Consider the following 27,588-nt stretch of genomic DNA (forward strand, 5'->3'; position numbering starts at 1 on the left):
CAAACTTTAGGTAACGCAACTTGAAATTTCATTCTATCCAGACGGCCGAGAACCGATTCGCGTGTGTTTAAAATTAAAGTTTCTCGACTTCGACGGGCACCCACAACAGCAAGCACTCGGGAAAGCGAGTCGAACTGCGTTTTTTTTTTTTTTTCATTAACAGTCGTATATCACTTTCAGTGTCGCCATCTCGGCTGGTTCGAAGTTTCTTCCCGGCGGGAACGCGTATTTCCCGTTTCGATAGCGTCGAAGGTTAACGGGCGATGTGGGAAAAAAAAATGTGTGTGCATGTATATGCAATAGGCGCGCGTGCTGCGCATTTTCATTACGCACTGCATAGGCGAACGGTGCAGGCAAGGTCACAGACGCTTTCTTTTTAGGCGACGCAGAGATAACCTACATATGTGCCCGAACTGATCAAACATAGAATGCACTGCAAGGACGAGTTTTCGTATCTACGCTGGTACTAAAACGACGCTATAGCACGAAGCTGCAGATAAGAGCTGATAGATATACCCCCTGCAAGCTCGATTTTTTTATATACATTTTCCCCCTTATCTGTAAAAACTTGACTGAAGAGCTGCACGAGATAGGCCTGCCGCGTTAAAAAAAATGATTCTAGAGCTTTCCGCACGAAAAGTGCGATAAGATTATGAAGCGCGACGCACTGGTACTCTGGAATAATTTTGACCACCTAAGTTCATTTAGTGTACATTTAACAAATACCCATTGGTGTTTTCCGGATTTCATCCCAGTCCATGTGCCGTTGTCTTGGATCGAACCTTAGAGTTGAATTTTAATAATAATAATAATAATAATTGCCGGGCTTTCACGAATCGAAACCCTGATGTGATCATGGTGGAGAGGGTTCCGCACATGTCTATCTGGGGATCTTTAACGTGCACACAAAAACGTCACCGCGAATCGAACCTTCGACCTCAAACTTAGCAGCCTTAGCTTCTGAGCTACCACGACAAGCACAAATCCGCTGGTTTAAGATGTGTACCAAGCCGCCTAACCGGAGTACTTTCCTGCTCTGCTGCAAGAAAATTACCCTTTACATGTTGTACTTTCCCCGTTTTTAAGACACCGACCTTACGGCAGTTTTTTTTTTTTGTTACCATTCTTCTCGACGCTTACATTTAAAATTCACCGAAGTGCACTCTTGGCGAAGGACGCCACTAAAGCACGCAAACGATAACCTGGCGCGCGAGAGTCGATGGACGGCAAGGCCGTGTACTACGAGTGCAACACTCTAGCGTGGCGTAATGCGAAGGTCAAGAAGCTGATGTCAAGTTTACACGAGCCTGATACCATGGAGACTCCCAAAAATCACAGGATGCTTAAAGTGGTTCACGAGAAGCTTCCAAAGAAATACGAAATGGCACACATACACGACGATTCAAACGGAGATTTTTGAAGTTACTGCATCGATTGCTTTTCAGCCGAAACAAACGAAACATGCAGCAACACCATACCGCGAGCGCGACGATCATATAGTTAATAATCGTTGCTGATTAGATATATAGTTAATTCACAGAGCCGGCGATGAACACAAGGCGGCGGGATACCAGACAGATCGCCGCGGAAGGCCGCTACTTGTCCACGCGTGCGCGTGCGATCACACTGAGAAAGCCGCGCATTCGAAAAAAAAAAGAGAAGTGCTCAAGGTCACGCTGCGCACGTGACGTTTTTTGTTTGCCCCTTCCATTACTCTCTGCTTAGCTTCCAGCGCTTTGGTAGAGACGAGAGAATGCGATTGCAGCGTGTAAGAAATCTTTGTAACTCCGCTCGTACTGGACAGATTCCTGAAATTTTTGCGGCGTTGAATTTGTGAGACAATACGCTTTTCCAGTGATTTGATTGCATGGTTAGTTGAAGTGTTTCAGGGCCCCTTTCTATTCAATGCTTGTTTGAAACAGAGGTCGGTGCCGTCGACACACTGAGCCTCACGCTAGATAGCGAAAAGTACGCTCGGGAGCCTTGTTGTAGCCGGGAGCGCACCCAGCGCGCTTCCCAGGATCATCCCAAGACGCACTGCGCTCGGAGGCCCCTTTGCAGCTGCTGCGCCCGCTGTCACGTGATCATAAAGGGTGGTGGCGAGCTTTGAGCTGGGCGGAGCCTGCGCGCCGCGACGTCGCTACAAACGCCTCGGTATGTCGACGGCGCCAACCCCCCCACCCCGTTTTTTTTTTTTTTTCACAACCTAGTAACACACAATAGAGGGCACTCTGGCGCTGGCGTGTATGGGAGCTGCAACGCATTGGCGCTTCAGCCAGCGAGGTAATGGTCGGTAATACAAATTTGCGCTCCATCGTTTCGCCTCCACTTGTCTCCGTGTGGCCTGAAGCCGCTTTGTCGCAAAATGAAGTTCAGCAATTTCACACCACCGCTTTAACCTATTCGGCTCACCAATTCAAATCGACTCACGACGTTCACCACGACCTATTAATTATCCGAAACAAACGCCACAAAAAAATAAACAAAGCTACAAATGCGTCCGAAGCCGCCAACAAGAAGACATAGGCAAATCTGTCAACTACCCGTCGCTTCCACGGTGGCTGAACGGCCGCAGTGCCAGAGGTCCTTCTAGGTAACATTTTAAGAAACCATAGGGCGTATACTTAAACATTGAAACGAAGCTGTGTTTTGCTTCCGTTACCTAAGGCATGCGAAGTTGAAGTGCGAGGCCATACATTTCTTAGCCCGAGCACTCGATGACGTGGGTTCGCCACCCAGCTACAACCACGTTTAGCTAGGTTGAGAACGCAAGGAAACCATGCTTGAAGTAAATGTGGCCGCTGTGCTACGTCAGACCGGACTTTCCCCGTGAATTGAGGCTTGTCGCGGCAGTATCTAGTAGTCGGCTACATTCGGGCTCGTGTCGGTTAATATTGCCTAAATTATATCTAATGTTCGGTATCAGCTGCAATTATACGAACAATTACATTCGTCAGTTCTAAATCCAATCATAATTTTATGTTTCTTTTGCTATATAAGCTCTACACTTTCACCAAGAAAGAAAGAAAGAAAGAAAGAAAGAAAGAAAGAAAGAAAGAAAGAAAGAAAGAAAGAAAGAAAGAAAGAAAGAAAGAAAGAGATCCAGGAAGAGTTGTGTATAGTAGAGGTCCCCCGGCCAGGATTCGGTACTGCCTTAGTGCTTTCCGGCGGTGTTCGTGTGGCTGCAGAGATTGCTCTATATTTGATCACCGGAAAACAAACAGCCTATAGCGACGCTATCAACCGCACACGGCGGCTGCTGTTAGCCCACGGCTCCCTCGGCGTAAATATAACGGCGGCCCCCACGAGAAAAGCAAACGGGAAGGGCGATGACCCTCGCCAAACTCCACGCGCCCGCCGAGACACCACGTTCGCCCAGTGCCGGCGAGCACGAAAACAAGTTGCTCGACCGCCAACACGTGCCCTCTCGGCGGTGGGAAGGGGAAAAAAAAACGAGATCTCACGCAGAGTCAGACGGCGCTCAACAACGCTGTCAACAGGTGTCTTCCTTCCTACAGCGGCTGCATGGCGTAATCAGCCACCGCGACTCTCTCTAAGTGAATATGAAAGGGAAATGAAAAGTGCCACCTGCAACTGTCTATCACTTGGATGACACCTCACCAGGTCGGCATAAGGGATGGGGTAGTGGGGGTAAAAGTGGATAGGTAGGGAAAAAGCAGAAGAGGAAGGAAGAGAAAAAGAAAGGTCACATTCGATTCGTCTCCACCAGCGCACGTCCGAACAATTGCAACACATAACCATTCAGGAAAACCGCGGAGATCTGCCGAGGTGGGAGAGGTGCGTTCGCCGCGGCTCAGTAGAAACAAGGTCCGCTGAACTAACGAAAGAGTTCGCTGGACCTTGGTGTGATTGAAGAAAAAAAAATGAAAACACGTCCACGAAGTCAGAGGCAGGCTCTATACAGTTTTGGCCAAAAGGGGGTTGATTTTCCGTGCGATGCGGCGTGCGGTGTCGCATGGTGCGGCGTGCCGCATGCGACGTTTTGGGACACACGCGGGTGAAGAGGCTATCCGTGGCTGGCTCGACCCCCATGCGGCGCCTCAGCATGCGCGGTCGGACGACTTTGTATCCTCGTAATGAAGCTCAAAACAAACAACAGTGCACAGCCGCGCTTCGTTCCATAAAAAAAATGAATAAAACGCCTTCGTGGACGACAGGCACGTCGCAACAGCGGTAGTAACTGATTATTCGCAACTCCGGCCTAGCATGACGGGCGCCGGCCGTCGCCTACGCCATTCACACGCGAGCTCGTCATCGATCACGCTTGTTTTTGACAACACTATTAAGCTTTGCACTCGTATGCAATGCGCTAGCATACGCTATTACTTTCTAGATGTCACAATTGATTCCGAGCCCCACATGACAGCGTAGTCCAAGCACCTCCACCAGAAAATGTAACAAATGTAAGAACCTCAAAACGAGGATGTTCTATTTAGATGGTTTAATAAGGGCGAACTTGGCCCCAAAGCAAAAAAAAAAAAAACGGCACTTGGGAAAAGAACCGAAGGTCCGTAGTCCTCGCCTTGAACACGGTCGTTTTGGTCTTCACACGCGTGGGACGCTCGGTCGAAGCTCGTTCATTGCGGCTGGCTTCGTCTGCCGTAGCGGAGTCGCCAGCGTTTCTCTTGTTTACGACGGCTGCGTTACACCGAGCGTTCGCAATTTACCGTGGCAGTATTCTATACAGTCGCCACGGCACGGATGAAATAGCGAGATTTCGCGCTACAGCTGCGCTCTCGCAACCCTAACAACGCCTGGGAGTTATACACACGCAAACAGCCAGTAGAAGTTGAACGCCCTGCAGACCTTGGCAGGTCATGCACCTGCGCGAGAGTGGGGGGGGGGGGGGGGTCGAAGGTTCGAAACGACTCCATTGTGCTTTACTCAAAACACGCGTTCGTTCACCGACGCGTTTACGCTATCCGAAGCACCCGCATTGTTCTGCGTCAACCGAAACGAGAGACGACAATTCCAAATAATTGTCAACCGATTCGTACACTGCACTGCTGCATTCGCACAAAGCAATCTCATTCAGCGCGTACGCCTACACCATCATTCGTGTTGCTGAGATAATGGGCTATACAGCACAAGTGCGCAAACAATATCGGACACTGAGGGCACCGCGTTTATCGAGAGCACTTGGCAATTATACGGGTGGAACGTCGACGAAACTATTGGACGCACAACTCCGCCAGGCTGGCTACACAGGAATGGTGAAGCTCGCGCTAATGCAAGCATTTCTCTCACTTGATGTACGTGTTAACTCTCACAGCACGCGATATATTAAAATAAAAGAAGAAAAAGGCCCGAGCTGCCTGCAATCTTTCATTCCTTCATTTTTTTTCCTCAGAGACAACGCAAAGTGGAAGTACCCACTGCGCCACAATTCATCATTCTGCGAAGCACCGGGGTACCAATACGCGTTCTATACACGTTACTACGCACTATCTTAATGCCATGGCTGATGGTGATGGTGAATTTGTAATAGATAATACGTTTAAAACCACCAACACATTACGCTAATCACATGGTGTGACGACTGATTCTTATTTTGCGCTTCTGCCTCGCAATATTACCTCTGTACCTCTGTTAACGTGGATCGTCGCCCGATATGACATCTATACAGGGTCTTTTTTTCCAATGAAGTTTAAAGCTCTGTGGAAGAATGTTGCATCTAAGCCTCTTTTTTTTTTCTGCACATGGCTGTGACGAACAACCACGTCAACGAAAAACTGGCTGTTGTGAGCTCACAAAAACTTAATCAGCTAAGAAAAAACGAGGCAGAATCAACTACAACATTCTGCGAAAAAAAAAAGAGCAACAAAGAAAACACGTGATTAACCACAACAGCTGAGTGTCATCGATACGGTGTTCAGCGATATACTGAGCACAAGATCACAGGTATGATTCCCGGTGGCAGTACTTCGATGCAGTTACAATGCACACGCACGCCCACAGACATTCTTATTCCAGATTACACTACACAGAGATCCGGAAAAACAGAAATTTTATTGCCGAGTGCTGCCCCACACGGCGTGTCACACAGAACCAGACCTATCACGGGCTTCGTTAAATCACATCGAACCCGAACTCAGTGGGGCGTCTTGTAAGAATTGAAATCCCGGTCTGAATACAAGGCACACCGTACAGTTGGGCAGCTCCGGATTAACTGCAACCACCTGCATAAGTTCCTTACCATGCACACCTAAATAAACCCGAGCGGGGGGGGGGGGGGCGCATTTGGTCGCTCGACAAGAAACCCGAGAGCACGTCATTGCGCCGCAATTATAATAATATTGCGCAAGATTTTATCGCTGAATGCGATCGGTTGTCCTTACATTGGCCCAGAGGTGCCAGAAATGTGTCTACAGCAGAGAGATGTTTGCATACACATGCATATCTCGTTCTCTGCGCCCGCTTAACCTTTACCAGGAAGCCAAACACTTGTCCAAGGCAACGACACCATAGCATGGCTCAGTCGTGACAATTACAAAAAAAAGAAGAAACAAGAAATGAAAATGATAGATTTCCTTATGTGATACACGCGTCGGAAAAAGAGGAAAAAAGTGCTAAAAGAACACTGTACACGCTGTAAATTATTATTGGCTTAAGAAATTAAATTTAAGTGTTCTTCTTCGACGCAGTAAGAGATGACAATATGTTGATGGGGTAAGGGATGGCACAGAATGTCATTTTGCAGTAATTTGTAAATGCTTTCGGCAGCAGGAAGGAAGTTATTGTTTCGAGCAAAACGATCGGGGTTACTATTCTTCAAGGAATGCAAGGAAACAAACTCGTTGAGATCCTGATTGAGTAACCTGAAGAACATGGTGATTAGGTTGAGTGCAAATAAATCGTTTGTTTTGAGCACCTTATTTTCATTGCGTATGACTTTAATCCTATTGCGACTAAAGTTCGAAACAATGCGCAGAGCCTGGTTTTGTATGTGTTAAATACACGAGAAATGGCATTGATACGTGTTGCCATAGGAAGCAAGGCCGTAATTATTATGACTTTGAATAAATGTATGGTAAGGTGAAAGGAGAGCAGGAGTGGATAGGGGATGTCTAGCTTTTATATAGGGCTCTTAAGCCGAAAGAGGTTTTTTTCTTAACTTGAGAAATGTGTTTGTGAAATTTTAATTAAACGCCGTTTTAAATTAACTTTAAATGGAAAATTTAAACACACAAAGCACAAAAAATAAAGCACACGCTTACGTGAGAGGGCTTTGAACAAAACAGACCGAAGGCATGTGTACAGACCGGTAACAGTCGTCTGTCATTGCATAACATCTACATCCGCCTTGAATTGTACGCGAGCGAGTTGTGCACGCATGCCACTATTATTATTATTATTATTATTATTATTATTATTATTATTATTCTACGTCCAAGAACAAGTGATCTATTACAGAGAACAGTGGTGTTTCAGCATATCTACTGGGATTTGAATGATAAAAGATTAAAACGACACCGAAAGAAAGAAAACAATGGAAGGGGGTGGGGGGGGTGCAGTCCAAGCTCTCGAAACGTGCAGCGAGTGCGTCCGTACCGGAGAGATTAAAAGGCAGTCCCGTATCTACTCCTTTTATGCAGTTCCGCCACGGCACGCGCCGGCTGCGGCCAACAGCCATCGAACAATGATCCGCATTTGCTGTTTTATGGTCGTCGTGCACTATCTATGCACACTTCCGTGAGAGCCAAGCTTATCTTAAAGGGGCCTTGCAACACTTTGAGCAATGTGAGGAAACGCTGCCGACAACACGCGAGCCAAATATTATAGGACAGCACACGGCCTGGAATTCAGCAACTTTTAGCTGACTTTGGTAGTTTATTCTTTCTTTTCTCTCGACAAACCACGGAATAAGCCCCAAAATCACTCGTAGTAAGCCCATCTATCAGCCACTGGCTGATTTGAACATGACGCACTCAGTCGTTACAGATATCGCCGCGGTAGGCCGCTACTCGTTCACGCGCGCGCGCACGATCACACTGAATAAAAAAGTACTCAAGGTCAGGAGGCGCATATGAGGTTTTTTGTTTGCTCCTCCCATCTCTCCCTGCTTAGATCCCAGCGCTTTCGTCGGGACAAGAGAATGCGATTGCAGCGTGTGACCAATCTTTGTAACTCCGCTCGTACTGGACAGATTCCTGAAATTTTTGCGGCGTTGATTTTTTGAGGCGATACGCTTTTCCAGCGAATTAATTTCACGGTTACTCAAAAAAGTGTTTCAGGGCCCCTTTAACGAGACGACAGTTTGACCCACTATAGCGTGCATTATCTAGAAGTGGCTCACGCGGGCGTGCAAACAGACGCACAGCTGAACGCGGCCGAGGCTAGTGGCAGCGATAAAGGGATAGCGGCGTGGCCGATTAGACCGAAAGCTGATCGGGCGGTTAGAAATCAGCCACGTTTCTTCGCCAAGGGCTCTGCGCGTTTATTCGCAAAGTATATGCACGCCAGCGAGCCATTGTACAAATTCCATGCTCAGAATTCCATCAATCCATAACACTTTCCTTGATTGATTGATTTCTGGGGTTTAACGTCCCAAAACCACCTTTGATTATGAGAGACGCCGTGGTGGAGGGCTCCGGAAATTTCATAACACTTTCCTTTCCGTCTCACAGAAATCTCACTAGGCTCCAAGGACTTGCATCATATTTGTTACGGTTTAATGTCCCGAAACCAAGACATGATGACGAGGGGCGCCGTAGTGGAGGGCTCCGGAAATTTCGACAACATAGGTTTCTTTTAACGTGCACGTATATCTACGGGCGTCAAGCATTCCCGCCTTCATCGAATAAATGCGGCCGCGGGATTCAATCCAGGGACCTTCGGGTCAGCAGTGAAACAACACAACCCCTAGACCACCGTGGCGCATAAGTACTTACATCAAGGCGATTGGAAACCAAATCTGGCCGGAAAATCTTGATCACTGTTTAACCTGAATTACATTCACATTATCTCTGCCCCCCATTGTAAGGAAATAACTTCACAAGGCCAGATGTTCTGGCATTGTGTCATACTCACTCAAGAACCAAACATCGCCTCAGATAGACGGGAGGCGCGTACACCATCCCTGGCACAACTCAGCTGTGCGCCAAAGCCACCAAGCGCCTGAGCGGTTCGACTCCTCGGTCCCGACGCGGGAGCAGCCCACGGCGCAGAAGTTATCCGTGCCTTAGACGACCCAATAAAAGTTTGCCCAATCCAATTCATCCGAATACGGGGTCCACACTTGTATGTAAAACGTTAAGATGCCCTACACTGAGCCGATTGAGATGGTTGCATCGCAAAGAGCCAGAGCGCACTTAGATGGGCCACGAAATATGCACGACATAATATTGGGCAAGAAGAGTGGACAAGACGTCTATGTACCAGCGATGTGACAAGCAAAACTAAGCCAATGCGGAACTGCCATACGTACATACTCATAACCAAATGTTTAAATATATTTAGGCACACATTTAACACATACACCCATTTTAGTCAATGGAAGCATGGTGGTTCACAGAGAGACCGCTGAATCTGAATAATAAAACGAGAACGGTATGAAGAGTGTAATGCAAGTCGTTGCATAAGGTCGTTCGGCAGGCGAGCGTGACTGTATAATATCAGTCTTTTATAAGCCGATAGACTACAGGCACCAGATGTTTGCCTGTATATCAGGGGCCCAACAGCATAGCAGCCTCACATATATCTTTCGTAATGAGCTGGACTCTGATCAGGGAAAGCAATATACTGAGTTGAGTTGAATAAACTTTATTTTATTAACGACTGGGCCCGGGGCTATGCTGCCAAGTGTATTCAAAGATTCTCTTTATTATTACAACAATCTTTTTTCCACTCTGATCCAAAGCACACTCCTTGCGGTGCGCTAGGCGAGAAAGGCGAGTTTCTACATTGGCAGAGAAAGAAAAAAAAAGGCTGCTATGGGGTGCGCGAGTATTCGAAAGTTTAGAATAATGAATCGTATAGCGTTGTATTCGAACATACGTGACGGTGGCGCCATCATTCCCCCGTCCTATCCGACCGAATAATGGCATGTGCAGAATGCTTACGTCTGCGTGAAAGAGAGGGGGAAGAAATTGACGGCGATGGCTGTGAAGGGCCTCTCCGAAGTACAAGACGCAGATACCAAGCAACGCTATGTAGAAAGGCACTCGCTTCAAGTCATGCAGGGAAGCCACCGCCGAGCAATCAGGGGAGCACTCGCGCGGCTGAAAGAAAGAGCAGCGGGAAAACTCACAAACAATCGGCGACACAACGGGGCGCATGGCAGCACGCGTGCAATGCGAGAACGACGGCGCGTTAGTGTGCGTGCACCGCCAACGAGTCGCGGTCAGACTGTGCGAGCGACAGACACACGCACATACGGCACGTTCTACAGCATCGCGCTCTACGCGGACACTATATATGGGAATAACATCTACCCATGCAAGCACATATATAGCAAGAGCAGGAAAGTAGAGCGCATTCGGAAGCATTACGCAATGGTTGGGACACCGCGAAAACTGCCAAGTGTGTCCCAAATGACTGCATTAAAAATCGCGCCACCGTACACCCCTGCGCTCCATATACCACAGTGGTAGTGCCCGGGCTGATTGATATGTGGGGTTTAACGTCCCAATGATTGATGATTGATTTGTGGGGTTCAACGTCCCAAAACCACCATATGATTATGAGAGACGCCATAGTGGAGGGCTCCGGAAATTCCCACCACCTGGCGTTCTTTAACATGCACCCAAATCTGAGCACACGGGTCTACAACATTTCCGCCTCCATCGGAAATGCAGCCGCTGCAGCCGGGATTCAATCCCGCGGCCTGCGGGTCACCAGCCGAGTACCTTAGCCACTAGACCACCGTGGCGGGGCTAGTAGCGCCCGGGCAATGTGCCTGCAATACGTAGCGTTAAAGGGACACTAAAGAGAATGAGTTGTTTCAGATTTATAAACTGCACTCTGAGAACTCTAATGTCATGAGTTAATTATTAGCGGTAAAAATCGAGGTTGAAGCTTCAACTTTTGATTTCGCGCCATAATCTTCACGCATGACGCAAAAAATTCCACAATGTATTTTTCGTGACATTGGCTAAACGAAATTTTCCGATACTTGGTATGATTAGTCTATGGCACAAACAGATTACAATGTACTTCAATTTTATCGATTAGAAGCGACGTAGGACCCACTAGACGCCTTCGAAAATTGATGACGTCACAGTGTTTGGTCCGGGAATCTCCATGTAGCGTCTCCACCAGCAGTTCCTGTTTGCGCGTTTTCTCGCTTATCATGCGTCGTGTCGCGGTATGAGTAGTGTTTTCGGGATTGTGAAATTGTACTTTACTAATATGCGAAAAAAGCGCTTTGCTCTCTAGTGTCCCTTTAAGAACGAAGTTGTCAGTGCCTGCCAGCGAGTCGATGGAGGTATTCCGCGCGAATCCACAAAACCGCTACGGAAGCAACGTGGACTAAGCAACACATGCACAAAATGAAATACTGGAAACACGCAACTCACAGTACACGTAAGAAGTGAAGATGCGGCCATAAAATGTTAATGAGACAACACGCGTAAATATGCGAATATAACCTTTAACTCTACTGCAATTACGCGATAGCCACGGCCCACGATCACCTAACTCGGCGCATATATGTAGCTTAGTTCACAGTGCTGGAAGTTACACGATATTTTCCTTTTACTCCAATCTTTTACGAAATAAAGGAAAAAAAGGTTGAATGTCAGTATCACAAGCAGAGCCACTGCAAACACTGGCAACAAGCCCGAACTTATTACGTTAATCGCACAAAAACGCCACTGCCGACGAGTCTCTTACTTCTCTTGCCGCTGCCGACGAGTCTCTTGTATAGCACTACAACACGTGTTGAGATGGGCTCCGGACCACACGTCAACAAAGGCTCAACGGAAACTGCCAAGCAGTGCGAGAGGTAAACAATGTGTCGCCTCAAAGGTTGACAGGGTGACATTCGAGGTTCGGCGGAAATCCACCCCCCCCCCCCCCCGCCAAGTTTCAGTGCGCGCGCGTGTGTATGTGTGTGCGCGTGCAGTTAGAATAGTAGTGTTCTGTTGCGACCAATTAACAGAAATTTGACACTTACCTTTGTAATCATTGACTTGAGTTTCATAGTTAAAATGATAAAGTTGTAGTGAATGCCCATTAACAGCATACCTATTCTTTAGAAATCACGAAAATTGCACGTATATAGTTAGATATATACGTCATCGAATTTCAAGGGCGACATCGAAACAGATCGCGCAAAGCGCACACGAAGCGTGACCGTTCTTGCTGATTAGTCAGACCGGAAGTACCCGTCACACGGGAGCGAAGAAATTTGAATGACGGCGCGCCGCGGCCGCACTCGTTCTCACGAAAAGCTAGGAAGAGCGCCTTCTCTAATAGAGGATTTTAGTCTGTCCGGCACTCCGGTACGTTTTTGCGTATACCGGGTTGCCGGAGGGCGTCAAGCCGAATGGCGTTGAAACGAACTTTTTGCACTTTTAGCCCGTACCACCCAAAATACGCCCAAAAAACGCCGCAATGCCTTCGCGGCCGTGGCCGCCGCATCTGCGTATGCGCAAAGTAGAAAGTCTTCGCGATTACCGACTAAATCTGAAAAGAAAAAAAAAATTGGACAGTGTCATTGAATTTTTTGTTACAAAACATAACTTTGGTTTATTTTCTTTACTTGCGCTATGATTTAAACCTTACTATGAAGAAAACGTCAGCATTACGGTGATCGGCATCAGAATCGACATCACGAGTGTCCGCCGCAGTAGCATTGACACTCAGTGATTGTGTGCCACCGCGAAGCATTCTCGAAAGGGTTCAGCGCAAGAACTTCTTCGAGTATAATTTTATCATCGGCAGGCGAGTAGCGTGTCCACGACGCCATGCTGGTAGAGGGCCTCGAAGTAGCCATTGTTTTTTTTTTACGTTTTTCTTTGGCTTGACTTGACTCGGCTCAACGGGAAGCCGGTAATGGCAACGTTGGAAGCATGTTGGGCGTTTGAGCGTGTCCGGTAAACGCCCGTAAGGCACGCGCATGCGCAGTTACGACCCGGTAAACCAGTATCCACAATTTTTTTTTTTTTCTGTATAGCGGTGCGCTTGCTCCCCCATCTCTCTCTCCTCTAGGCATTCCTTCCTGCTGTACGTTGCCCGTTGCTAAGGTAACAGCGTCATAAACACATTTGACTGAACAGGTTACAATGGTGTACGAGCTTCCTCTACGTAAGAGCTTTCAGCCCATGTCATTGGAGGCCCCCTGCAACGTCACAGCAGAGAGTTAATTGTGGTCATGTCACCCCGCGAAATTCGAGTTGAGGGTAGCCATTTTTTTTTCTTGTATTGCGAATTCTTATAAATTGAATAACTTCGTACTGCGTGCCGCTATCGCTGCCGTTCTTGCTGCACTAATTTGTCCGTGCGTCAGTCTATGCAGCCCACGAGTAAAAAATAGGGGGGGGGGGGTTGAAAAGTGTTAGAGGGCTCCTTTAACGTGCACTGGCATCCCGCAGTGCACGGGCATCGACCATTTCGCCTCCATGGAAATGCGACAGCCGGGACCGAACACGCGACTTTCGGGTCAGCAGCCGAGCACCCTAACCACTGCTTCCCCGCGGCGGATCACATGTGAAACTTCACAGCACCGGTAGTCATGGTGCACAAATGTGGGATACGGTGCACTGTGCACCGTATCCCACATTTCTATCTATTGTTGCAACAACACGTGGTATATATACATAAATACAATGCAGTACTCATTGTTTAGCAACTTGTTTAGCCTTTACATGAAGGCCCTAACGTTATGCAATTTAATTTTTTTTTAATTCTGAGCGTCCAGATACAAGAATCCGCGAAATTCTTCGGCAACATTGGCCACCAGGTACACGTAAAGAATTTATTTAATAAAAACACTCAGCCTCGAAATACGCTTGGGCTAAATTAAATGATTACTTCAAATACAAGTGCGTAACGTATAGACAGGGATTATTGAAGGGACACTAAAGGTAACTATTAAGTCGACATTGATTGTTGAAATAGTGCTCCAGAAACCTCGTAGTGTTACTTTTGCGCCAAGGAAGGGCCTATTTGAAATAAAATCACGTTTTAGTGGTTCGCATCGGGTTAGCGCACTTCAAATTACCCGCCCCAAGAAGCGGACCAACCGGACCAGCTCCCGTCACCATTGCCGTGCACAATGTTGCCCGGCTTTACTGCGCTAATAGCAGCAGACCGGAAGCAGCGGGAGCCATAGCAGCAACAATCATGGCCTCCAAGATAGCGGGCGCACGCGCCCGCTCTCGGAGGTAATGGCAGACGTTTTTTTGTTTAACCACGTCCCGCTAGATGGCGCCACGTGTCCAATGTAGCTACGCTAAAATTGAATTTTTGAACCACTCGCGCCATTCCCCATAGTAACGTCCGGCGGTTCTTTTTTCCACGAATCACACAAAACTGAACAAGCAGCATTTTCTTGCATCTCTTGGTGCGAGGAAGGTTTTTTTTTTTATTTAGTGCAGCTAGATCGATTACTAGTGATTAATTGTAGGCGGTCCGTCTGAGGTCATCGGGATCATTTTGAGAATGTCCTACAGTGGCGCATGTGTTGTTGTGCAGCTCAATCAATTTCTCGGTAAGTAGGGCACTGTTGTTGATAACATTGTCGTTTTAAATGTCATTAGATTGAGCTTTCACTCTGACGTAAACTATTATTTGACTTTAGTGTCCTTTTAAGTGAGACAAGGACAAGGACAAGTACGTCCTTGTCTTACCTAGTCCCTGTATGTATGTTATGAGCTTGTATTTCAAGTATTCATGAATCACCTACTCACCCAGTCAGTCATTTTGACAATTTAAAACTGTAGGAGGCTGTGTTGGCTGAACATCACGTCATGCTTTGTACGTTCTACGTGAAAAGAGCGACACATTTGAGACACGAATGTCACAGCCTCAAAGATCTTTCTCAGTAAACAAGGTTCATCGGCACTGACCTATATTTAAAGGCAACGGAATAAAGTGTTCTCTCCATGCCCAGAACATCGACACCAATCGCTCTTCTTGTTTGGAAGGAAACGATACGAAGTGCTTGTCACTAATTCCCTGTCACTATCAGCATTCAAGGGCGGTGTTATTCATTAACAAAAATCGGAGAACTCACTCATGAGTCGACTCACTCCGGCTCAGATCGATTCGTGAGTCGGAGTGAGTCCGGGTGAGTAGCACATTGGCGAGGCTGAGTCCGAGCGAGTCGCGCTCAGGAAACTATTCGTGCATGCGAGTCCAAGTGAGCCTACAGTATAACAGCACAATACATTTCTGGAGTGAGTCTCAGCGAGTTCCACTTGTCTTTGTCCACCTATGTTCGTTAAAGCAGGAAACTGAGCGGCAGGTCGCAAGTTTCAAGTTTCCGAACTGGTAGTTCGGTAACCAAGGTTGTAAACCAAAGTTGCACATGCGAGCTGCAGCGCGGAGCTTTCTGTGGGTCAAAAAAGAGAAAATGGCACGGACGCACGTATAACAGCCATGAAAATCGCACGCAGTTCGTGAATAGGGCTGACTTCACTTGAGGTCGCATAGTTGATTGATTAATATGTGGGGTATAACGTCCTAAAACCATGATATGATTATGAGAGATGCCGCAGTGGAGGACTCCGGAAATTTAGACCACCTGGGGTTCTTTAACGTGCACACAAATCTGAGCACACGGGCCTTTGAGGTCACATAGTTATGAAGTTCACACGTCAGATGCATGCGACAGTGTAAATACACCGTTGCATGCACCTGGCGTCCGCGCGTATACAAGTCTGCACGTATCACAGTCGGCTTTGACCATTTTAAACGCTCGCGCGAGCCCTCCGAGTCGTGCATCGCGACGGGCTGCAAATAAACAAGAAAACTTCGCACTAAAGTGCACGGTGCGAAGCGTGAAGGGAAGTGCGGCTTTTCTTTGTCTCTCATGGGTTTTTTTTTTTTTTACTTTCCTCCTCTTTTTATTTTTTTCTTTTCAGTTTTCTTTTCCCGTCTTTGTCTCCCTTTATTTGTATCTTTCTTCCTGTCTCTATTTTTCTTCTTTACTCGTATTTTTCATGCAGCTTTTTTTTTCCCCTTCTCTACTTCACGCGTGATTCCTCTTATTTTCTTCTACTTTTATACGTGGTTTTGCCTGCGTTACGCAAAGCGCACTATTTTTTTTTTGTAAGAACACTTTTCATTGGTGCGAATGCGCGCTCAGTATACTACACAGAGCATTACACGCCAAGCCACGACGACAGCGTACGACAACCTGGACCCCTGGAGTGCTCCGAACTTAATACCGATAAGCGAAGGCAAATAGACGCTAAGCGATTCAGCCGCATAACAATAGATGTATAACGGCGTTTGTAAGGTACGTAAGGCAGAAAAATTCTTCAATTATACACTCGGCATAAAAACGAAAACAAAGTTCTATCTGGAGTGGCAAGAACACTGAGCTATTTCTTGATGAGAACGCCTCTACTGCAAGACGTCTCGTTATATAAGCCTCCACAGCGTCACACCTGCTGTGTGAACCTGGGTACGGCTCCCACTCATCAAAAATTATTCGATTCCGACTTGAACACTCGCATATTCCTGTAGCTTTTTTGACATTTCTGCGAAAAAAAAAAGAAAAGTTAATGCCGCAATTTTTGACGGAATCGCAAAAATATGGGGCCTCTGGCCCATAAGCGTGCGCACGGGAAGGCTGGGAGTGAGCGCCACGTCCCAATTCATCTAGGAGGGGGGCACGCAGTCATACCTCTACCATAGTTTATAAAGCAGAATAATGCACTCTAAAAAAACAAGGGGGGGTGGGGGTGGAAAGTTCATACTTATACCCTAAACCACTCAGAGATGGAAGAGACGGTGGTTTTTTTCCCGAATAGAGAAGAGCACGCCTATTTCGCACCTGCAGGCACCTTCGGCGGTATACTCTCGCTCCCACAGACACCATAATTTGTTTTGAACTGCCAAGGCGTGCCTCGCTAGCGCGACAAGCAGTGGCTCTGAGACTTTAAAATGCGAAAAAGCGCCTGTTCATGCTGCACCCGGTTGTAAAAAGCCATCTAGGTACCACTGCGCCGTCTTCGCATGCGACAACAACCAGGCCAAGAGGAAGAGATTGCTGAGCACTGCCTGTGAAGTTCGCAGCGCATCGTGCCGATGTTGTGTTTTCATTTTTCGCCGATTTCCATCCACAACAAAAAAGCGCAGAGCATCGCTGCCAATGGATAAATGCCGTGAACGGGGAAGACTACGAGCCTATAGTAAATATGCACTAGTAAGTAAACTTACTAGCGCGACACCTACTATACCACGCTTACAAGAAGTCGCCTGGGCACCACTGCGCCGTCTTCGGATGCGACAACAACCATGCAGCGCAAGTGTCACTTGGCCTTGTCTGTGAAGATCACAACACAATGCGGCAATTGTGCCGTTGCGTTGCTTTCACCTTTCACAGGCTTCCATCCGCACCGAACAACGCCGAGCTCCGCCGCTGCAGTGAATATGATCGCAATCGGCAGGAAAAACTACGAGCCCAGTAAAAGAGTATACATACTGACTGCGTTTATTCAAGTGCGACGCCAGCTGTCCCGTTTTACAGCAGCGATTTTCGTGCAGTATGCCTGCAGTATGCGGCACCAAATCATTGCCGTACTCAGGCCGCATGCCAATATGATATTACGGCTCACGCGTTGATGCATGCACCGCGCACGTTTAGTACAATTGTAACGGCGTACCACCACGATGCAAAGAGACGAGAATGGCGAGGGAAACATGGCTTTTGACTGCGTCGAACTGCGACATGCCTGGACTGTAACTACCGGCGCCATGAGGGCTAAATGAAAGCACCGTGATACAGCCACGGATATAACGCACACAGAAACAGCGGTGCATCGACGATATAACGAAAGACGACAGCAAATTAACAGCAACGAAAGAAAAAAAAGAGTTTATACTAACATAAACGTCCTGTTATTATAATTTAGAGGCGATTGGAATTGCTGAACTATACATACAGCGGTGAACACGAATGGTTCTCGTCCAGCTGCCGGGTACATTTTCATGCAATATATTCCAACCACGCGAGAACGACGCGCACTAATGCACAAAACATTCCTGCGGAACATGCGTAGAATTGCAGAACTGTAGTCAGAATGCGGAATTGTAGTCACCACGTGGAAAACGACGGCCACAGTTACTACATGATAATAGTATTATTATTATAAACGGATAATTTTGTTAAAACTTAAATCCTTTTCCTGTCCCAAAATTTGTTTCGGGACACTCATTAGTAAGATACATTTATAGTTAGTTAACCTTTTAATGAGCGGAGACAGGCTGTCGGATCAAATGAGGAAATCAAGGTCATTCCTGCGAAGAGCCTGTCACCACTTTCAGATTTCTAAAAAGCGGCCGCTGACAATTCCTGCGGTGTAATGCGCCCAAGTTCACCGACGAAATCAAAACACGAAGCGTCAATGGGCGCAACTATATATAGCAGACGACCAGAATAACTCGACTGTTCACGGCAACGAATGTAGTGGAGTCGCTTCGTGCGCGTGCTAGAATACCAAGCACCGCCCTCGCGCACACGATTCGAAACATACATATGTATGGTTGACATCACAACGCTAGCTCATTCGGGGCGTCTCAAAAAAATATACTGCAGAAGGATACGGTAAACAAATTCGCACATTACACCGTGGAATGCAAGAGAGCGCACAGTAAGTTTCGAGAAGTTTTTCACCCACAAGAACGAACGGTAAAATCCGTGACGCTACACGCCGTCATACAAAAAGGGGAATATCTTACGCAGCCTCTTTTTTCCATTATTTAAGATTTTCTCCGCAAACTGCCGAAATAATGCTCCACCGAGCTGGACTGATTCACTCTATTCAACACACATGCGCACTCGATAAATCGGAGTCACTCAGTGCCGAAGACACATAACTTCACGGGAGTGCCGACAACAGCGCAAGTTTCTAGATATTGCCTGTAGACTGCGACGAAATGCATTGCTTTTCCGCATTGATTGGTCAGACAATGCTCGCGTGAAAACGGGAAAAATTGCAACGCATATCACCGCAGGTTCGGGAGACGTATATGACACCAGCTTTATTTTTGCGAATATTTGTCTCCATAAGTGATCAATTATTCACCTTGAATAGATAAAAGAGCTGCCCCAATTATCCCAGCCGAACGACCAAGTTGTCTTTTCTGTTTAGCGATGAAGCCAAGCAAAGCTTTGCGACTTGCTGCGCGTGCATGGCCTGAAGTCCTGATTGGTTCTTCAAACGCTGTTTGCACGAGGCCTCTGTCCCCAGAATACGCGCATAAAAAAAAAAAAGTGGTGTCTGACAATAACCTCGGTCGCAGCGTAAGATAAAGAGCTCAGCAACAGGTAGACAAACGAAGAGCTTCAATGAGGGAATAGCCGGGAAGGACCGCTGGGGCCCTCGGCTGCTTCCATGTCGGAATGGGAAGGCCATGCCTCAGTCCGCACTTTCACGGGCCCTAGAGGGCCGTTGAAAGAGGAGCACACGTGAAACAAATTACAGGCCGTGGTGTTTCATAACCAGCAATTGTGTATAGAGTAAATCACTTCCGCAACTCTATATCCGCAACGCACTGCAACAACATCACAGACCTATAGTCCACATGGTGTGAACTCGCCCTTATACTATAACGATCCGAATAGAAATGTAGAATCTATGGCAGGCCTTATTGCTCAAACCACAAAGCAAAGGAGCGATGCAAAGTCATCGCTTTCGCCCTTACGTATACAGGTGTGCGCCGAGGCGGTTTCGACAGGCGGCGGCATGGAGGTCGTTCCGAGTCGGCGGCGGCGGCGGCGCACGCCGGGCAAAATGATCGGCGGCGGCGCACGGCCACTTTTCGTCGTCGGCGGCGCCGGGGAAACTGAAACTACAATTTCAAAAAAAAAAAAAAGCAACTTTACTGTGTTTTTTCTGCTTATTTAGCTGAAACTCACTACTTTTAACCGTAATGCTTGATAGAACACCCTGGAGAAGCAAGAGAACTGGCAAACGTTCGGTAAATGTTTTCAGTCATCGCCAAACACCACCGTTGGCGATGTCACTGAACGGGATTCGCTGAAATATAGTGAACTCAAAAGTATCTGAAAATTCGCGTTTAAATATAATCCAACATTATTAAGAGCACTCGACAAGGTTTTTTTTTTTTTATAGTCCCCCTATTTAACTTGAAATGGCAGGTGAACCAATTTTGATGCATTTGCGAAATAGAAAAAATTAAGGCCAGACTAATGACAGGAGGTGCAAAATAAACGTAGGCAAGCTGAAAAAAAAACTTATTTAAATGGCACGCCGACTAAACACATCGGCGGCGCGCCGATCGGCGGCACACCTCTACTTACGTACCACCGCCAGGGTCCGAGGGATTCCGGCAGATGGTTAGGGGCAGGATCATCCCCACGTCATTTTTGACAGGGCGCAAATAACTTGTATCTCTCTAACTCAAGAAAACGCTCTGCATTCCGAAAGTTTCGGGGATAACTTGCAGCTCGTCGAAAGAGTGCCCGCATCCCCCCCCCCCTCCCTCTTTATTCTTTATCGCGCATGCAACGTTCCCGCAGAAGCACGTCCCCCCGTCGCCGGCGATTTGGGTAAGTAATACGAGCACACTTTTGGAATAAACATGCCTCCCATTAGTGGCTCGCTTGCATTAACAGCGTACGATAGTTACGCGCGAAACATTTCAGCCAAAGCGGCACCGTGGCTATACCGCATCGGTCGAAATGAACCCACCAACGCCGGGCAAAAACGTCGCGAACGCGTTCAAAACGTAGCTGCCCGTCGTTTAGATAGGTACGGATTTTGAGGCAGCCTTTCTTTTTGTTAGGTTGTTTCATCGCGGAAATGCCGACCAGCAAAAAAAAAAAAAAAAAACAGATAGCTTGGAATTCCATGGCGTTGGAATATCTACAGTTACGATAAGTGATCGGCACGCGACTCAAGGGAAACTCGAGCGAAAGCAGAGAATACTGGAAAGAAGCAGTCTCTGAAAAAGAAGAAAAATAATTCCGCAGGATGCAGCGGTTCGTGCATGTCGCTTCTCGATTTCTAAACAGGCGATAACATTTTGAACCTGAGATTAAAAAAAAAAAAAGTTGCCTCGATTTACAGGGTCTCCATGGATCGCTCAACCGATTTTCCATTTGTATCGGGAAGCCTGGTTTTAGTTTCCACCTCACTATTTCATGTACCTCAAAAAAACACTGCCGCCGCTATTATTACTGCTATGATTGATTGAATGTACTTTTCTACATCACTCCGACAACAATAAGACTCACAGGGTGGCGAGTCGGGGTAAATTAGATGACAGGGTAACTTCAGGAACACTAAAGAAGGAAAAAGAAAACAATGGGGACGAGTCGAGGTAAATTAGATGACAGGGTAATTTCAGGAACACTAAAGAAGGAAAAAGAAAACAATGGGGACGAGTCGAGGTAAATTAGATGACAGGGTAAATTCAGGAACACTAAAGAAGGAAAAAGAAAACAATTTTTCTTATCAGTATACAACTCGTTCCCAATCGGTGACCAGTAAAAGAGCGAGGGATTGTGAGATGCACCATCTGCTACCGGCTTCCAGTTCAAGGAGAGTAGACGACGGCGAACCGCTCCACCGTAAGCCTCAGATTATTCAAGATTCGCGCGCTCTGTCACCCGCTTATCTTTTAAACCAGGTTCGGTTGTTCAGCCGTTGCCTGCTCCAACTCGAGGGCGAAAGGCAAACGCGTGTATCGATTCCCACAGAATGAAGAAAAATGAGGTGGGCCGCAGCTGTGAAGAGAGCAGCAGCGACAAGTAGCCTTTGGGTACCGAATGATGGATCCAGAGAGTGAAAAGACCATTTTATTACAAGTACGTGTGTATTCAGCACTAATAAAAAGCTTGCGCATGAATTGATGCGAATATTGTATCCAGAAATAAAGTGTCGCACAGGCGCGCCTAGCAAAGATATTATGGGAATGCGCGGGCGAAATCTACACGTCATATGAGATGAGCACCGGCATTGCAAACCATATATATGAAAAAGAAAAAAAAACGCGAAAGCTTCACTCAGTAAGTTTACACGAAGCGCTGGACGAGTCCATTTGCGTTTATCGTGGTCAAACTGTGTGCCAGGACGGCACCCAAAGGAAGAAATGCGTTAAACAATTAAGCGCAGGGTTCGGATTATTCGGCGCCGTCTATGTCTGACTGCATTGTTTATTTGCCGCGGTGCCGCGCAGCTTAACCAAGATCAGCGTTCAAATAAGCATCCGGCTTCGACTAAGAAATGCATCTTATAGTGCGCTTAAGGCTTTAAAAGAAAAAGACATGTCAACGTGCTCGATAAATGGTGCGCTGCATGCCGATCGACCGACGATTTCGGCCGAAGCAGCGATCCCGAAATGAACTCTTAACACACTGCTATATAGAGTCATCACCAACCCCTGAGATCTTTAAAATCATTATTTTTATATCTGTAGTAAGCTATCATACAATTAAAACTGTTTTCAGTATGGACTGATCTGTTAACAAAACTGACAGTACCCCCGAGCAGCATAAAAGCATTGCACAGCATTTTGGTGCGGCAAAAAGCTTCCTTACTGTTTATGACTTTCCTAGCTGGTAATTGTCGCAGTCACGGCTAGCAGAAACCAAAAAAAGCAAACTTCTAAAGCACTGACATTGCACGGAGAGGTGCTTTTTTCAACGGAGCGATACAAAAGTGCAGGCGTGCCGCTGCTAGCCCGCGTGGTGTGTCGAACAAAAAGCCGACGTATTACACAGTTCCCTGCGATTGCCCATTTTACCGGTCACCTATTCCAAGATCATCCAGCTTACCGAGAGAAGACTCTTGGTATGCGAAAAAAAAAAACGCGCAAAAAGAAGCGTTGGGCGGTGGGAAATATGTGCCCGCCATCCAATGCAGTGATGTCATTTATTTTGACAGGCCCATTATCACAATTTTTCTTACGATGATAAATTGCTATTTCCCCAATTCCAAGATTAACACGCTTGGAAAACAAGAATATACGCAAAACTAAAATGTGCGTGGAGACACCACCTTCCCACACAATTGCTTACTTGAGCTTTAGTCACATAAACAGCGCTCTCGCAGTTCGGATCCGGGAAAACGTCCGTCGGGAGTACAAAGAAGGCAAAAATCGCCATGACGTAATGCGCGTATATTTTGACGGCATCTGCTAGTCTATTGCTTGCTATAAACCTCTATTATAGGGTTTTAGCAGGCTATACGAAGACACGTTAGGGAAATACGACCCGGTTCCTTTCAGTACGCGCGTACAATGGTCGCGCATGCGTACTCGTTAGCCGGTTCCGTGTTGCCGCCTTCCCGTAACGTGTTTCCGTAGCTTGCTAAGAACCTTTAATGAAAGTGCAATATCCTCCGAGGGAACGCCGTAGACATATACCGTTAAAGAGATTTTTTTGTTGAGTAAACGGCGCCAAAATACGAAAAATACACTTAAATCCACGACGTCATGCCGCGGCGGTTTCAGCGCGAAACTTAAAACAAACTTTGACCTTGAAATGGTAAAACTATTGACATTAGAGTTATCATATATCACCATTTAATCTAAGTCGATCCTTTGTTTTCCCTTTATCGTTTCTTCCACCGGCTGAATTCCTGCAGGGGTGTTCATAACTCGTCCCAGCACCCGCTTTCAAATCGCTTAATTATCCGAATGAGCGATGAGCTACGTGGACTCTGTAGCAAAGGACGGAAGGAGTGCCACAAAAACGACAGCTCGTCCGCCGCGTGATGACCTACGGAATGTCACTCGCACACGACGACATTGACCGAAAGCCTTCCCTTTGTTCCGCCCCTCGGAAGAGTGCCCCTCGTTTAAGGTCAATGCTCTGCCTGGGCCTCAACGGTCCACACCACCACGGTGGTTCAGGTCACGCAGCAAGTGCTCGACAAAGCGAGGAATCGTTCGAGTAAAGAGCCTAGGCAGCATTATTCAAAGCCAACGCGTGCATACAAGTACCGAGATGCGGACGGAGGAAGACACGATTCTGTGGCTATTTTCCGTAAGATATCTGTGCGCCACACTCTTGAGCTGTTAAGGCGATGTTTTCCTATTTTTATATATCGCGACGTGAATAAGACTTTCAAACATCGTATGCAGCAACCCAGCTGTTTTCACGCGCATGCGTTTACAGTAACACTGTTCATGTCCGAGATACAAAATACAAAGGTTAACAATCGAATACGGCAGCACTCCAGACTGACGTCATGAGGCGGACGCTCGGTGACCCGCCATCGGACAATATTGCCGAGAGCATGCGCCCAACTACGCTTCGGTCGTCGAGGCGTGGCATCTCCGGACTTTTGAAGGTGATTCATAAACCACGGCGCACTAAACGAACGCGAGACATGCAAACACACCGCAGCACGCTAAACGAACACGAGACAACGATGCATACGCGACAAGCGCTTGTCCCGTCTGCATCAGTCTCGCGTTCGTTTAGTGCGCTATGGTTTCAGAAGAACGGCGTACTACCAACACGCCCAAATGTCCTTCCCAATAGAGCAGCCAGCGGGTGGCACACCGGGCCCTTGCCTCCCCCCCCCCCCCGCATGAAAATTTGTCTACATCCCTGGTCCTCCCTTCTGATAGTACCTCCTGACCAGCTTTCTGAACCAGTTTCTTCCCCCGATTCACCTACTCGCGGCAGGCATATACGGCTCTTCACTGGCGCTACCGTAAATTTTAATCTAGCGGCAGAATACAACTCTACTGAAGGCAAAGCCAAAATTTTCTTTTGTCGGGGGTTGAGGGTTCGTCCTACCCCTGCCACCTTTATGTACGCCAATTAGGGTCTGTATATTTATTTAACTTTCAGTAGGCACCATTACAAGGCTCCCTCCAGGGGCAAAGGTTAGTGCGAGTGTGTCGACTCTTTAAAAGTCAGGAGGGCCACTTCCTTTCTGGACTGCTGCAAAAAGAGTCAGAAGGCGACGTCACAGCCTCGGCAGTGTATTTTTTGGGCCACATCAAGAACAGCCCAGAGCAGATTATTGCAGCCCCCAGCGAGCCTTTGTTCACAAGGTGCACATGCACTCAGAAAAATATATATTTCGAGGGGGGGGGGGAATCCTCCTCCCGACCAAACCTATGGCTACTTCACCGAGTCCCTTCGCACTTCATCATATTGCTCCAAGATACTGCCAGGGGAAGGGGAGAGTCCTCCTCCCGAACCAACCATTGGTTACTCCACCGAGTCCTTTCGCACTTCATCGTATTGCTTCCAGATACTGTCATAAACAAAAGCAGCAGAAGCAAACTACTGCTGGCATTTTGACATGTGTAAACACGTATGGATAGCTTGTGTTCAAGCTTAGTCACAACAGATGACCATGTGCCTATACATCACATGACCTTACACCTCAAAGTTGAGTTGTTGAACTGTGAGCATGCACTTACACTAAATTCAAATCTTTAGTCCCTACATACTATCGACTGTTCCTCTGTCACTGTGTGGAAATAACAGTATGAGAAAAGCCTGCATGAGCATAAAAAATGCAAATTGTAACATCAAGAATTTAGCGGCCATTTCCTTTTTGTAATGCATTAACAGTCTTTTCTGTTTTCAAGGTTAATAAATGTTTATTTTTGGATACTAGTGCTCAAACCTATATATGAAGAGAACAATGTCACCTGCATACTTTGCTGAAATAATCTAGCATCTTGAAATATCATAGGCAAGCCTGCACATTGCAGCAATAGTGCAGTGGCACAGCCAAAGGGTGGCACACTGGGCTAGTGGCCCACGCCAAAATTTTTTCGCCATAGCATAGAGAGCACAAAATGACCATTTGCCCGATCGGCTCCCAAAACAGTTCAAAGAGGTGTGTCCCCCCCCCCCCTCGAAAAAATTGCTACCTACGCCCCTGCACTGGAGGGATTGTCCTCTTTACTTGACATCCCTCTTCATTTTATGGCTCCCCACCTCCCCCCTCATGGGCCTGACCAGTTATGCATGGCGCAGTAGCTCAACATATGTTACTTTCACCAGTTAAAGGGAACCTGAAACGGTTTTGACGATCTTCTACAAACACATTGAACCGGTAGACCAAGTCCAAAGGGAAACCAGTTAGAGCTCTCTGTGTAAACTCTGTAATTTATTAAAACACTTTAAAGTTGCGAACCGCTGCAAATCGCTGCGATTCGGGCCAAACATTTTTCAACTGCCCATTTGCCGAACGGCATTGTTTGCCCCATTGACGTCACCATGGCTGCTGATCTCATTAGCTGTGGAACACGCAGCACAGGCTCTGTGATAGCCCCGAGCACCCGAAGGAAGAGTTGGGGTAGTTGAGGCTGAAAGGTGGAGCGGAGGAGGAGGGTACTCGTTTTTTACTCGTAGCTCCGTTAATAAGGGGTACTTCGATTGAATTACAGCGCCAATGATTTGCTCCAGTAGTGGTCTAATCAACTACGGAATGTAGAAAAACAGTTTCAGAGACCCTTTAATGCACTTTTACCATGCCAGGAATAACCGAGGAGTACAAACCCAAAACTAGAAACATAACAAGCTTTGCTCAAGCTCACCATCTTCTGTAGGGAGCAGGTTGTGCACTGCAGCTTGTGCCTGAAAGAGAGGAACAGGAAACAAAGTGATTGAAGCTCCCCAAAGAAAACCTCACGTTACATGCAATGACAGAGTTAAAACAGCCCAGAAAAACACCTCCCACCCGCATCACACCAACGTACGGTGTTTTGGCCGGATGTTTGAATTCTAAACAAACAGCCATTAAAATAGCTCACTGGCTACAGCGTCCTGTTGCTAACCTTGAAGCTACAGATTTAATTTACCACAGCAGCAGCCAGCTACATGCCAATAATGATGAAACCCAACAGCATCCATAGACAGCACTCTAGATGCACAATAAGTGAAACGGGGCACTCCATGTTGGTCCAGAGCACATTTCATGTCCCTCATAGACCCTGCAATGATGTTCATCTGTTAAAGAGCATCCTATTTACACCAGGGATCCCAGCTCTACCCTCATGCCCAGAAAATTATGCCTCCCCTTCCTGCTAAAGCTTTTGGATCTCCACTCGCTTTGCCTATAGAGTATGCAACATAGGCAATTATACAAACCCACTGATTAACCAGCTCTCCGTCTCTCTGCACTTTGCCGTATTGTCCTCGCATCCTTGTAAAACACTTGCGTATTTCATACCCATCAAATTCTCTCTCTTTCGAATGTTCAATCCCATCAATCTACTTGAAACAAGCACTTTTTCTTATTGTGACGTAAACTTGTTTTATGGCATCTTGCTTGCATATTTTATGTATGCATTAAAGCCTGGCTTGATTTTCAACTGAAACAGGTATTCAACGTTGGCACAATGAGCTTACAAATCAGCTATGCTGCCAGGGTACTTTCTCTCACAGAGCAGAAAGTTTGTTGCTGACTCATACACATTGAACACACTTGTAGCAGAGTTTCGTGCAATGGC

The 27,588-nt window shown here is 46.9% G+C and overlaps 1 protein-coding gene across 3 annotated transcripts in view; it reads right to left on the minus strand.

Moving 5' to 3' along the window:
- Nucleotides 1–27,588, minus strand: part of LOC119160977 (glycerophosphocholine phosphodiesterase GPCPD1) — a 159,156-nt gene that overhangs the window by 125,043 nt on the left and 6,525 nt on the right. For 2 of the 3 annotated variants that reach the window (XM_037413272.2, XM_037413271.2), the window contains exon 2: nucleotides 26,674–26,713. In XM_037413272.2, coding sequence (XP_037269169.2) covers nucleotides 26,674–26,713 — 40 coding nt within the window. Of the gene's footprint in view, nucleotides 1–19,839; nucleotides 19,987–26,673; nucleotides 26,714–27,588 lie in introns of all 3 variants that reach the window. The other variant, XM_075880260.1, reaches the window with a different exon arrangement.

The sequence above is a fragment of the Rhipicephalus microplus genome, chromosome X (assembly GCF_043290135.1).
Source record: "Rhipicephalus microplus isolate Deutch F79 chromosome X, USDA_Rmic, whole genome shotgun sequence".
NCBI lineage: Eukaryota > Metazoa > Arthropoda > Arachnida > Ixodida > Ixodidae > Rhipicephalus > Rhipicephalus microplus.